This window comes from Esox lucius, chromosome 13 (assembly GCF_011004845.1).
Source record: "Esox lucius isolate fEsoLuc1 chromosome 13, fEsoLuc1.pri, whole genome shotgun sequence".
NCBI lineage: Eukaryota > Metazoa > Chordata > Actinopteri > Esociformes > Esocidae > Esox > Esox lucius.
In genome coordinates this window covers 18,199,637-18,213,240 of record NC_047581.1, presented here as the reverse complement: position 1 = coordinate 18,213,240, position 13,604 = coordinate 18,199,637, and the positions used below count along the sequence as shown (strand labels likewise).

At 40.7% G+C, this 13,604-nt stretch overlaps 1 protein-coding gene across 3 annotated transcripts; it reads left to right on the top strand.

Annotated features, from left to right (window-relative positions):
* Window positions 1-714: 714 nt before the first annotated feature.
* On the top strand, window positions 715-12,547 carry dbnlb (drebrin-like b). 3 transcript variants are annotated; one of them, XM_010876378.5, is made up of 15 exons: window positions 715-957; window positions 2,183-2,238; window positions 2,781-2,893; window positions 2,973-3,047; window positions 5,108-5,254; window positions 6,385-6,462; window positions 6,630-6,781; window positions 6,876-6,930; window positions 7,157-7,231; window positions 7,533-7,656; window positions 7,901-8,008; window positions 8,944-9,078; window positions 9,245-9,324; window positions 10,914-10,998; window positions 11,201-12,547. In XM_010876378.5, the coding sequence occupies exons 1-15, from the start codon at window positions 875-877 to the stop codon at window positions 11,335-11,337; spliced, it is 1,503 nt and encodes a 500-aa protein (XP_010874680.2). In that variant the 5' UTR covers window positions 715-874; the 3' UTR covers window positions 11,338-12,547. The 3 variants fall into 3 exon arrangements, with proteins under 3 accessions (XP_010874680.2, XP_010874681.2, XP_010874682.2); XM_010876379.5 differs by lacking the exon at window positions 7,901-8,008; XM_010876380.5 differs by lacking the exons at window positions 7,901-8,008; window positions 8,944-9,078.
* Window positions 12,548-13,604: the final 1,057 nt, after the last annotated feature.

Genomic DNA, 13,604 nt, shown 5'->3' with positions numbered 1-13,604 from the left:
CCCATCATTACTTGAAGGCAAGAAGGTCAGCCAATCCTGAACGTTTTTTTCAAGCACAATCGCAAAAAGCATTGAGTGCTATAATGAAACTGGCTGTCATTAGAACGGAAAGGAAAGGAAGACCCAGAGTTACCTCTGCTGCAGGGAATTCGAGTTACCAGTCTCAGAAATAGGCAATTTTCTGCCCCTCAGATTGCAGCCCAAATAAATGAAAACAGGTTTTTACTTAGTTTGATTTGTCTCACCTCCAGGCTGTTTAAAGGTTATTTGACCAAGAAAGAGATAAATGGTGCTGCATCAGATGACACCCATAATCACCCTATCTCAACCCAATTGAGATGGTTTGGGATGAGTTGGACTTCAGAGTGAAGGGAAAGCAGCCAACAAGCGCTCGGCATTTGTGGGAACTCCTTCAGGACTGTTGGAAAAGCATTCCAGGTGACTAGCTCATGAAGCTGGTTGGGAGAATGCAAATAGTGTTCAAAGCTGGCTAGGCAAAGGGTGGCTTCTTTGAAAAATGTTCAACATTTTGTTGGTTGCTACATGATACCATATGTGTACTTTTTTTATGTATTCACTTTTATCCTACAATGTTTGTTGCCATCCAGGGACTTGTGCCACATTTGCATGTCTTTAATGGCTATGTTCATGTTGGAACACTCAGTTAAGCCCTCTAACCATCTCTATGATGTATTTATTTATACGTCGGTTGTGAAGTGGGTGTGGAATGTTCTGTTCATGATGTAGCCTAGCATACAGCTTCCTTCTGTGTGCTGAGCTCTCATTTAGAAGTCATTTCAATTGATTATTCAGCCTCTCCTTGGTATAGGGTTGGCGTATCTCGTTAATACAGAACTGTTTCAGCGACGGAACGATGGCAGTGAACCTAAGCAAAAACGGCATTGCCCTGACAAATGCCTACAAAGAGGTAGTAGATGAAAAATCCAACACCAACTGGTAAGGACGGTAGCAGAACAGCTAACGTTAGTTAGCTGTTTTCATCGCCATAAAAGTTGCATCCGCTAATATGTTAGGCTAGCGTTAACTGGCGTTGGCATTTAATTTCTCCCTTGCAGTTACATGATATACGGTACAGTAGATTGCTAGCTTGTACATCCTAATTGCTTAAATATGTTTGTTTGAAAGATACTGTTGGATGAACATTGCCATGTATGTTCTCTCAGAAATCGCATGACCCCGTCCAGTTTGGCAATTTCCCTAGCTTACCTATAACGTTAGCAAAGTAGCAACGCTAGTACTAATAATGCTTAGCAATCAGTAGCTATTATTGTAGTACATTTAACAGCTAGCAAGTAGTATTTACTGTACTGTATAACTTCGATAGCTAGGTACTGTAGATATAGTATTAGTAGCTAGTTTACGATGTAACGTTAATGGTAAATGTACTTTGCAATGAGCGTATTTGTATTTAGTTTTTTCGTTGAGTGCCTTTGCTCACGTACATTTCAGTCGTATGCAGTACTTAGTGTAAAGTCATTCAGTAAACTACTTGATGCAGAAAATTAATTCATGCTATGACTATTTTAGGTAAGCTTCAAATTAAACCTGTTGGTGGCAGTGTTTAAAGAAGAACTGAAATAATTAACTAGCTTTCGCTCTCAAGGGGTTTATCAACCCCAGAGGGTTTGCGTGCTCTTTTTTTTTTTGCCGAAGCACGCTTCCTTTTGCCTAATATGGGAACTAACCCTGAAAGAGGAAATTCAGAATCTTATATTTAGCCCTTTCTCACCACATGCATGCATTATTACGTGATCTAGGTTTATTGCCTGCTCCGAAGTTATGCTGTTCAACCAATGTGTTATGTAGAGCTGTTTTTGAACGACTCTACTAACGACCCTCTTTTTTTGACTTGTTCAACTCACGATTTGGTGATTCATTCAATTTCAACACAATGCCAAATTGAATCGAACGAGTGATATTGTCATTCTGTTGCAAACAGATCTGAATCATTTAAGAGTAGAACTTCCCATGGCTAATGTCATGTTTCAGCGGAGTAAATCACCTTGCCAGGTTACCTTTTAATGCTATTATCAAACGGCTGTGAGTAAGTGTTGAGTACTGTACGTGACACTGATGTTGAAATGATCTTTGCTGCCATTAGACGATACAAATGTTTTCAAATGGTGGTGTGATCCCTATACCCTGGCATTCTTTTCTGCAGGGTCTTATTCACCTATGAGGGGAATACTAATGATATCAGATTGGCAGAGAAGGGAGGTGAGTGTGTGATACAGGTGTGCTTCTAGTTGTGTATTATAATTTGATTTAATGGGTAATGGCTCCTTGCCTTGCATAGCCAGAATGGGCAATCATTGTAATCATACTAATTTGAAAAACCTCATAACTGCGAAGTAGGCTTACCTGGTATATCATGACTAACTAGTTATGTCATTTTCATGTACTGTTGGTCGTTGTTGCAAATTGACCCTTTATTCACTATCTGCACTCATTCACTAGATGTGTCATTTAAGGTCAAGATGTGTTGTTAAATGGGAATTAAAGTTTTTCACAGGCCTGTATTGTTTCAAAGCAAAGTAAGATGAATTGAAAGATTCAAGCAGAAATGTTAAATGTTCCAGTAGTGATGTTTTGTTTCGATTTAGTGTTTTGTAGAAGAAACTGACTGTTTGCTAATAAAGGTGGACTCTTACAGCAGTTACTGTCAAAAACAGAACAAGTAAAAATTGTTCTGCCTTTTAGTTAATGTACATGACTGACTTTGCATATCTTTTACAACATTATGATTGTGGGTGTTTTAGATGGTGGACTGGAGGAACTGGTGGAGGAACTTAACAGTGGGAAAGTTATGTACGCTTTCTGTCGTGTCCAGGACCCAAATTCTGGCCTGTGCAAATATGTCCTTATCAACTGGGTGAGTGCTGAACTATGCTCTGTTTCTTCTAAATGTGTCATTGTGTAGTGTTCAAGTTGAATAATGCTTTTTGTTTCAGACTGGAGAAGGTGTAAAAGATGCCAGAAAAGGAATATGTGCCAATCATGTCAGTGCCATGGCTAATTTTCTCAAGGTAATTTCCTTTTAAGTGGTCTACACATTCTCTACACACTGACAGGACGTTTAGCTAGTAATGAAAATCCAATCAATTGTTAGTACGCTTGCAAAGATTGTCTCAACAGGACCTTGAATAACTAGTTAAAACAAATTCAGGAAGTGGAGTAGCTGCCGATTTTAGTGTTCACCACAGCATTTTGGTGTTATAAAGGATAATGTAAGTTCAAGATTTAGGTAGTCTGATGAACTAATGGACTGTTTGTAGAGTACCGTGCAACAAACTTGGACCACTTGAGAAAATTATTTTATGTTTTTGTCTGGACAGTAATTGTTTTGTTGTTCATAAACACAATCTAATATTCAAATACACTGCTCAAAATAATTAAGGGAACACTTAAATCACACATTGAATGAAATATATTAAAGATCAAAATCTTCACTGCACCTTGTGTTGTTCGTTGAGCTGAAATGTATGTAAGAACAGTCAATGGAAACCAAAATCAGCAACCAATTGAGGGCTGGATTCAAACGCATACTGAAAATCAAGGCTGTTCCAACTTGTGTGAATTTCATCATGGCAACTCATAATGTGACTCCGTAGTGTGTATGGCCCCCCCATGTCCCTGTTTTCCCTCCTGACAAAATCTGCATGCTCCTGATGAGATGGCGGATGGTGTCCTTGGGGATCTCCTCCCAGACCTGGATCAGGGCATCAGTGAGCTCCAGGACAGTCTGTGGTGTTACTTGGTGGTGTCGGATGCATCGATACATAACGTTTCAGAGGTTCCAGTTGGATTCAGGTCTGGGGATGGGAGGCCCAGTCAATGGCATCAATGCCTTCATCCATGAACAGCCTACACGCTCAGGCCACATGAGGCAGGGCATTGTCCTTCACCAGGAGGAACCCAGAGCCCACTGCACCAGAGGATTTCATCCCAGTACCTAACAGCAGTCAGGGTATTGTTGGCTAGCACATGGATGTCTGCGACCCTCCAAGGATATGCCTCCCCAAACTATCACTGACCCCCCCCACCGAACCGGTCATGCTGGATGATGTTGCAAGCAGCATAATGTTCACCATGGCATCTCCAGGTTCACAATCACTTATGCCTCCTAACTGGACAGATCGATATCCCCGGAGTTTATTGACTTGGTTATTGTGTGTGTGTGTGTGTGTGTGTGTGTGTGTGTGTGTGTGTGTGTGTGTGTGTGTGTGTGTGTGTGTGTGTGTGTGTGTGTGTGTGTGTGTGTGTGTGTGTGTGTGTGTGTGTGTGTGTGTGTGTGTGTGTGTGTGTGTGTGTGTGTGTGTGTGTGTGTGTGTGTGTGTGTGTGTGTGTGTGTGTGTGTGTGTGTGTGTGCGCGCGCGCGAATAAATGGTAACAATTACTTGTGCTGTCCAAACAGTATTTTATATATGGAGTTCAATAGAAGACATTGATGACTGAAACCAGAATGGTGAACGTAGACCAGGGAAAAATCCACTACCACCTTCTGTGCCCAGTTAAAATTTAAAAAAACATGCACAGCCATCCCCAAAGCATTAAAACAAATCACAACCCGCCCCCTTTTTGGGGGGATTCATCAGCTACATTACATTTCCAACTATTTGTCTTCCAGCAATTCTATGCTAGTTATACACTAACGGAAATGATCTGAACTCCAAGCATTGACATTAGGTCTTGATGGTTGTGCATGGTGTTTGCAACAGATGGGTTATTAGGTTGTTTTTTCACAGGGGACCAGTATGGAAATGTCTGTGCTAGCTGCTATAAGGTTAAGACCGTTTGTTTGCTGATTGAGTAAAGTTAATCGTATAATAATAGTAGAATAACTGCCTACACTCTCTTTCAGATTTAAGTTCCAGTTAAATGGTTTTCAGGGTACATGTAGTTGTTGTAGTCTTTGCATCTTCAAGTAGTCTGTTATCTTGATAGTCACCCTGCTAACTGCATGTCAACAGATCCTAACGGTGATGGCCCTGACGATGTCTAATAACCCAAACAAAGCTTTTTGTTGGCCATATCTGTGATGTTTGATACATGATATTTGTAGCTAAAATGTCCACTCTAATTCCAGGGTGCTCATGTCACAATAAATGCACGTGCGGAGGAGGATGTGGAACCTGATGCTATTATGCAAAAGGTTGCAAAGGCTTCAGGGGCCAACTACAGCTTCCACAAAGAATCTAACAAGTTTCGTGATGCTGGCCCACAGGGACCTGTGGTATGTAATAAATTAAGATGTATATATTATAATGTAAAAATGAGACTGTTACTTATAGGCAGGTCATACATTTGCACAAGTTCTTTCGTCAAGTATGCTTGCATAGACAATTTGTTTCTGCCTGTGGACATTTTGCTTAGAAAGCTACAGCCTTGTGCAATACATTGTAGTGTGGTTTGGTTTCCAGTGTTGAATGTTGCTGACAGTGATTCATCTACAGTAGAATCCATTGGCTTAGTTGAGGTTCGTGATGGCAGGCCAAGGCTGCAGCTGGAGAAGCCAGGCTGGTTTAAGCTTGCAAGCTCAGCATAGTCATTCACCATGCTGTGTCAGTAAGGGATTTTGGTCTGGTTTGTGTTCGTACTGGAAATTGCCTGTGACCAAGATATTGTCTTGACATGGATCATTTTTAAACCTTTACGTTTATATTTTGATGTTTTATCTTCAAAGAAGCTGTTGCTCAGAAAACTTTCCTGTTAGTAATAATGGAAAAACATTGGTATAAATACATAGCTATTCTTTAGCCACGTAAACAATATCAAGTAGACAAAGAGCCATTTTATGGAAATAAGATGTAGCTAACTAAAGAGTAATTTATCATTGTTATGTCTGGAGAGGTAGTTGAACATCTTTATTAACACTCTTGACATTCTGCACTTCAAGTGCCGTGTGAGTGTTAAGTTTTGTGACATTTGCCGAAGTTCTGCTTCAGAGGGATAAAAGACATGGGAAGAATAGTCATGTACATGACCATTAAAACAAACATGCTCTGTTTATGGAAAACAAGCTGTTGGTGCAGACTCAGCAAACGAATGAAAAAAATGACACAAAAAAAAGATACACACGATGATATTTTGTGTGTGTGTGTGTGTGTGTGTGTGTGTGTGTGTGTGTGTGTGTGTGTGTGTGTGTGTGTGTGTGTGTGTGTGTGTGTGTGTGTGTGTGTGTGTGTGTGTGTGTGTGTGTGTGTGTGTGTGTGTGTGTGTGTGTGTGTGTGTGTGTGTGTGTGTGTGTGTGTGTGTGTGTGTGTGTGTGTGTGTGTGTGTGTAAAAATATTTCTTAAATACTGTGATGTAAGAAGTTTAGTAGATAGTGATTTATTAGCTAACATTTGCATTTTGTTGTGAAAGGGCTCTGTGTATCAGAAGACCAACGCAATGTCTGAAATAAAACGTACCAATAAAGACAACTTCTGGGCTCAGGCAGAGGTAAGCAGGCTCTAACATCTTTCCCCCACTAGAGGGACTCACTGAGCCACACCATAGTGGTCAGATATGCACGAACATATGGTACTGCCGCTCGCCATGTACTGGTAGAGTATGGCGGTTATGACACCATTCACAATGCTTTAAGCTGGTATACCTTTCTGTCTCAGAAAGATGAGGAGAAGCGGCGTCAGGAGGAGCGCTGCAAGGCAGATGAGGAGCGCCAGAAGCTAGAGAAGGACAGGAAGGACAGAGAGGCCAAGGAGGCAAGTCTCAGAGAGAAGAGGGACAAGGAGAGGGCCTCTGTTATTGACCAGCAGAAGTGAGTCAAAAAGTGGTTAGTTAGCTGACAATGCGAACCTGGTTGCCTTAATGGCAAATCTGCATCAGCCTTTAAACTGACATTTCTTGAACAGGAAGTACCAGCAGCAGCAGGAAGCTGAGAGCCGAGACCTTGAACAACAACAATGGGTGGGTTGTCTGCTGGCTCGCAGAGGCTGCCTGTCTTCTGAGGAGGATCAGTTCCTTTGTTTATCTGGTGTTTCATGTGGGGGGGGGTCAGGCTGTGCAATCGATCCCATCACTTAAATGATTCTTTTTATAGGTCACAATACTAAGTATAACCAAAGGCTAGGCTATACAGAATACAGTGACATAAGTCAAGATGATGTTGAATTGTGTGATGCCTCATCATCAGGAGGCGCAGGAGAAGGACTTCCAGGCAGCTCAGAAGAAAGGGATGAGGCGTGGGGAGTCTGTGGAGAAAGCCAATGTGAGTTAAGTCTGGCCCTGGGGATGTGATTGGGGTTGTGTGAAGATGCCAGACATTCATTTGGCCTGCTGTGGGACAGGGAGACCCCGAACATTGCTATAACCATTTACAGCAGTTTTTGGGGATTGTCAAATGCGTTTTACAATGAGTTAGTTGTAAAACGGTTGAAGAGCAGTAAGCAACTTCAGAACATGCTTGTTGAGGTGACGTGGTCAGTCTAGTCTACTGTCCTCACTGCTGATAAATAATAAATGAACAGGAACAGTTCTTCAAAGTAACCTGTGTGCATGTCTGACTTAAGGAGGCGGCTTCTCTGATCTCCCAGCGCTCTATGAACCCCAGAGAAATGTTCAAACAGAGAGAGATGGGTATGGCCCACAGCACCACAGACAGTGATGCCCACGCCTCTGCCAATCCCCAGCCAGGTAGGACACCTACTCCATACGACTGTTCTGTGTAGGCTATGCCAAGTTCTATTTACCAATCTAGACAACTTCAGATGATTACTGAAGGAGATTCCCATTGCAGTACTGTACCATCGTCCGCTCGAACCTATCCGAATGTTTCATCACATCTTGTCTCTTGACTGCGTCTGCTTTGTCCTGTCTTTGCTTTGATGGGCAACTCCTCCGGCCAACCGGTCTGTCTGTTCTGGTGTGTGTTTCTCAGGGCGTTTGCACAGCCCTTTTCTGTCTAAGCAACCATGTGAGCCCGAGCCGCCCCTGCGCCCAGCCTCCCCGCTGCCAGCAGCCTCTACCTGTCTTGTCCCTGTTGCAGGTCTGAGCTCACCCATATCACTGACCCGGGGCGTGTTCCTCAGCCCAGGCTTTGCTGTCACATGACACATCTCCACAGCATCTTAGGGATTTTTAGATATGAAATGACCACATCCTGTTATTGCGATTGGTCAGTCGATGACCGTATTAAATGGCACACAAACATAGCAACATCTACGTACGGGAAATCAACTGATCCTTTCAGACAAACGTGCACACACAAATACTTAGCAATTTGACAGAAATAACAAACATAACTATTGGCTGCTACTTCATTTTTTTTAATTATCATTAAAGGTGCCCGCCAGTCACATCTTTATGAAATCACTTTCCTGCTGAAAAGTTCAACCTTGCAATGAACAAAACAAGTTAATTATTAAAACGGGAAGCAGTGCATTTTTGTTAAACGATGTGATCTCGAGGAGCTTGGCAATTTCAGTGACTGTCTTGTGAATGGTGTGCCCCTTTAAGTCCAAATGGTTTTTCTGTTGCTACTCCCTTCATGCTCTAACTTATCCTCATGCAGGGTTCTCCCAAGGTTTCTTAAACAAAATGGTTTTCAATATTGCAGAGGGACTGCTAGTTGCTTTTTTAACACAACTGCCATGTTGTCTTCTTAATGGTCAACTGATCAAGGACCACCATTCTGCTCTTTTGATTGAATCAGGTCTTTTTCAGTGCTAATTCAGTTGCTCTAAATTCATAAATTAGAAATGAGTCCTTGCATATAAGTAGTTGTTTATAAAATTCCACCATGGCTATTATTAGATTGCTGTACATATTCAATCTAATGCAGTGTGCTGCCTGTTTTTCATGTGTATTCAGATGGTAATGCAAATATTTAGTGTCTGAATATTTATGAGTGCATGTTTGTGTAAGGTAGTGCATTAGTGTCCCTGTCCTCTGTGACCCATCATTTGTGTGTATCATAATAAGAACCCAGTGTGGATGAGACAGTTGTGGATAAGTCCACTTCCAGTGTGGATAAACCATTCCAGTCTCAGGGCTTTAATGAGCCGGAGGCAACCCCTGTTCAGGATGAAGTCTCTGAGGAACAGTGGCATGATGAAGGTGGGCCCTGCTCCACACACACCATAGTCTGAACATTTAAAAAAAAAAAAAACATCATAACCATCTCTTTCTGTTACTTTATTCTGGTGTGGATCCCTCCTGCCACATGTCATTGGACAGTGGTAAACATTTTCAGGTCAAGACTAAAGGTTATTTTTTCTTTTAGTGAAGGCACCGGCAGCTCCCATGCAGCACAACCACACCCCAGAGCCAGCTCAGAACAGCCTCTATGAAGAGCCTGCACAGGTAAATGTTTGTCGTAGCACATGAGCAGTGAGATTAATTCATTTAAACTTCATGGCCCAAACTGTTAATGCCTGCTCTCCCAAGCATCTTCCCAAATGATGGAATTGGTTCCCCCTTGGCTAGTATAACAGTCTCCATTTATGTGTATGCATCACTGACTTCAGGGATAAACATTAACATTTTCTACCTGCCAAAGTCATTCAGCTAATGAATATTTGTGTCTAAGTATAACCAGTGTACACTTTGTACTTAATCACAAAGGAGCAGTTCTCACAAGCTTTCTCATTCCAAAAACATCCAGTGCTGTTTTGTAAAAACTTCATTCACCAAATGAACCAAACATCATTTTTTCTTGTTTAACTTCTGGCAGGTAGTGTTCTCCCGGCATCTGTTATACCTAGATTTGTCTGTGTTCAGTCCTATTCTGTGAGCTTGTGTGGCCTACTATTTCGCAGCTGATCTGTTGTTTTTCCCTATACAATTTTATCGTTTCCCCTTCACGTTAACAGCACCTACAGTTATCCGGGGCAGCTACATCAGGGCTGACATTTGAAGAACTGACTTGTTGGGAGAGGTGGCATCCTGCCACTTTTTGTCTATAAAGTTTGCATGGCTGTGTGCTCATTTTTATTTGTCTGTCAGCAATGGGTTTGGCTGGAACAGACAAATCCACTGATTTAAAGGGGTGTCAACATGTATTTGGCCATTTGAGCTAGTGTATTCATTAATAGCAAGTCCCTATTTACACTAATTTGAAATCCGTGTAATTCAAGTCAAGTGATGTCACTGAACTTAAAGGGATGGTTTGCCCTAGATTCATGAGTGAAATGACTTTTTTTTTTAATGTAATCCTTGTTGTTCTTGAAAGCCTGTGGAGTTATTTTTCATGACAATCCATTATTCACCTCTATCACAAGCCTGGATTTAGCATTGTTAGTATTATCCAAATACAACAACGTGTCTCAAGCAACAAAAGCTGCATTGCAAGTGCTAACTAACTCTTAAACTCCTCAAATTAAATTTCATAATCGGTCACACTAGAATATTTTTCAAAAGGTTTTTGGACAATGTACTGACAAATCAACTGGTGGAATTTGGTGACTATTAAACTGGCACTATGCCAGCTGTAGCCACCACACAGCCTCCGTTATTCAGCAATGATTTAATCGGTGGCTAAATGCTAATTGGTTGTTACATCAAAACTTTGAAAAACACACTGTAAACAAAACCATTGTGAAAAGAACTGACCGGTAAACATAGGAAGTGTCCGTTCAATTGAAAACAAGATTGACATAATGACAATGAAAACCTTGAGGAATACAACATTGACAGGTTCCTTGAGTTAAACAACAGCACTAGTATTGGTGTTTTGGAATAGGTTTCTGTTTGCAATGCAGCTGTTGTTGGTCGGGATGCACTGTTTCAATTCAGGAATTTGGACGATGCTAATAATGCTAATTCCAGGCTGGGCCAGAGTTGAATAATGGATTATTGTTAACTCCAAGGTAACTGTTATTTCACCCAACTATGAAACTCTCTTGAATGCTTGATGAACATCTGAGGTATTGAATCCCTTGTTGCTCCCACAGGTAGAAGAGAACTTGTATGAAGTGGCTGCAGAGGAGCCTGCAGACCGAGGTCTATGTGCCCGGGCCCTCTACGACTACCAGGCTGGTAAGAATAGTTACAGCCTACTGGCAGTTCACTGACGCTAGTTTGTCCACTGTACTGGTTTTTGGTATGGAAAATGTGTATCGATTTAGGTGGAACTGCTGGATAGAAATTGATAGTCCCTTGAGGGAATAGACACCTTAAAAATACACGGTAAATCAATATGGAAATGACGGTCTGAGGTATTTCTCTTTTCATTCCACAGCTGATGACACTGAGATCTCCTTTGATCCGGATGACATCATCACTGGCATCGAGATGATTGACGAGGGCTGGTGGCGAGGCTATGGCCCTGGGGGGCATTTTGGAATGTTTCCAGCCAATTACGTAGAGCTCGTCTAAGTCCATACCTCGCACATTCACTAGATCAGAATATTGGAGGCAGAAGAGGACATTTCCCCAGAAGAATTTGGCAGTAATACTGTTGGCTCCAGAACAGAACACGACAGGTCAGGAGTAACTCACTAAACCATGTCCTCCACAATATGGACCAACGTATGAACAGTAAACAAGGACCAGGGGCTGCTCAAATCATCCCTGTGGAAAAAGGAAATTCTGCTATGTTGTTGATGTTTTAAGCTGTTAAATGGAAGATGCGGCTTTGGTGAAAACCCTACAAACTGGCCATACCCAAACTGCATCTCTTACCTTTTAATGATTCTCATTTATCAGGCTTTGTTGCTGTATCAATTCCAAATAACATTATAAACAAGCACTTCACATTCCTTCAATAGTAAATGTTTTCTTTATTGCTCATGTAATAATAACAACAATGATCCTTTGTTTTAGTCAAATATTTTATGTAAACATTTGACTTTAACGTGTTAGCTTGAAAACAATCCAGTGTGAATTTCAAACCATAGTTAGTATTGTAGTTCAATTGAATATTAGGAAAGGTTCTATATTTTCTGTGCTATTTGGGTATCTGAACTCAAGTGAAAGGAGGGTGGAAAATACTGGCCCAATCATGTTTGCCTTGTGAAACAATTATATTTTGTATGTTTATGCTAAAGAGCTTGTCCTCATGCTCTCCTCAGCTCCTAGAGAATGTTAATGACCAACTCTTTCAGCGACCAGTTACAAAAATCAAAGCATATGTCTTATTACCACTTGTTGCTGTCTTGTCATTATGTGCGTCTTTGGTACTCCTTTCTGCTTCTACTGTTCACAACCAGGTCCAGCTTTCAATGAAATACAGGTCTGTGATGGGCTTAACTAAGCAGGCTTAAGAGCGGTCATCAGATTCTGTTATCAAATGAGAGTGCCAAAGGAGGGTAACCGAGTGATGAGGATGCCCGCTGGAAAGTGCTTTCTCTCATGTCAACTCCGTAACCATAATGCAACAGCAGTGCTTTTTTTTATTTTTTTTTAAATTAAGTAGTTGTGGTCAGGTTTAACATTGTCACTTCAATGAGAAATTATTTAAGAATAATTTGGAATAAAGGGTCTCAGTAATTTCAAGGTGCGTAATGCATCCATTCTCCATGTATTTGTTTTGTCAAGAGTATATTGTAATGCACATTCTTTCGTCATAATAAAATGTTAAAATGTTTGGGGGTCTTTATCTTCTGTAAAAATATTGGTTTTGGTGGCGATAATTTCATTTAAGTAGGTAGGTGACAAATAGAATGAACTTCAATCTGTCATTGATTATACTTTAATCTGTTTGGAGTGAAAGCTTTGGGGACTTTCAAAGTGCAGTAGCCTTTATGATATTGTTGGCTTAGGAGTATCACTTTTCGACTCAAACCTCAGCTGGTTCTATATGCAGTTTCCTGGAATGAGAGCATAAAGGTAACGGCTGGGGATTTTTATTGTTATTACCTTCTTTTCAGTTTCACAAGAACAGCAAGATTTAGCATATCCCCCATCCTGTAAGATAAGATCTCAATTTCCACTGAAAAAAAACATGCCTAGTCCCCAGTACAAATATATTACATTAACACAATTAAAACTTAAAGTCACAGAAAATACAAAGAAATGGAAAGGCCTGTATTGGTTTTGAAGTAGTAAAAACTGACTTCAAATGTCATTAGATTATGTTCCCAGGATTGTGAGTCAAATCTAGAGACTGATGTGATTGGAATGACAACATTTCTTCTGAACTGGTCCAGTTTACAGTCTGCTGACCTCATCACAACCCCCTCTGTCACTGGAAGAATAAAATGAATAGAAGGGGTTTTTCTTTACATCACATTCGTCATCTATTGCCAATGTTCAGTTTAAATTGCCGTTAAATTCAATAGGGGCCATGAATGATAATTACATCTGAATTAAAATTCCAGACGATTTTAGTTTCAGGATACTGATAAATTCAACCATTTCTGTATATATTTTGTAAAGAATTTTTATAGAATGACATATAATCCTGATGTGACAAATATTTTTACTTCATGCTAAAAATGCATGTTTTTATCAGCTCAAAAGTGTGCGATTACAATCTGAACCAAATATTTTTAACAATTTCTCAATTGAACAAAGGGTTTTAACCAATCCATGCCATATACTAGGTAAGCAAGTTATGTAAAATCACTTAGCACATGGCCAAATCATTAGTATATATGATGGATGAATCAGTGCAATAGTTTGGATTAAGGTAACTATGTTCC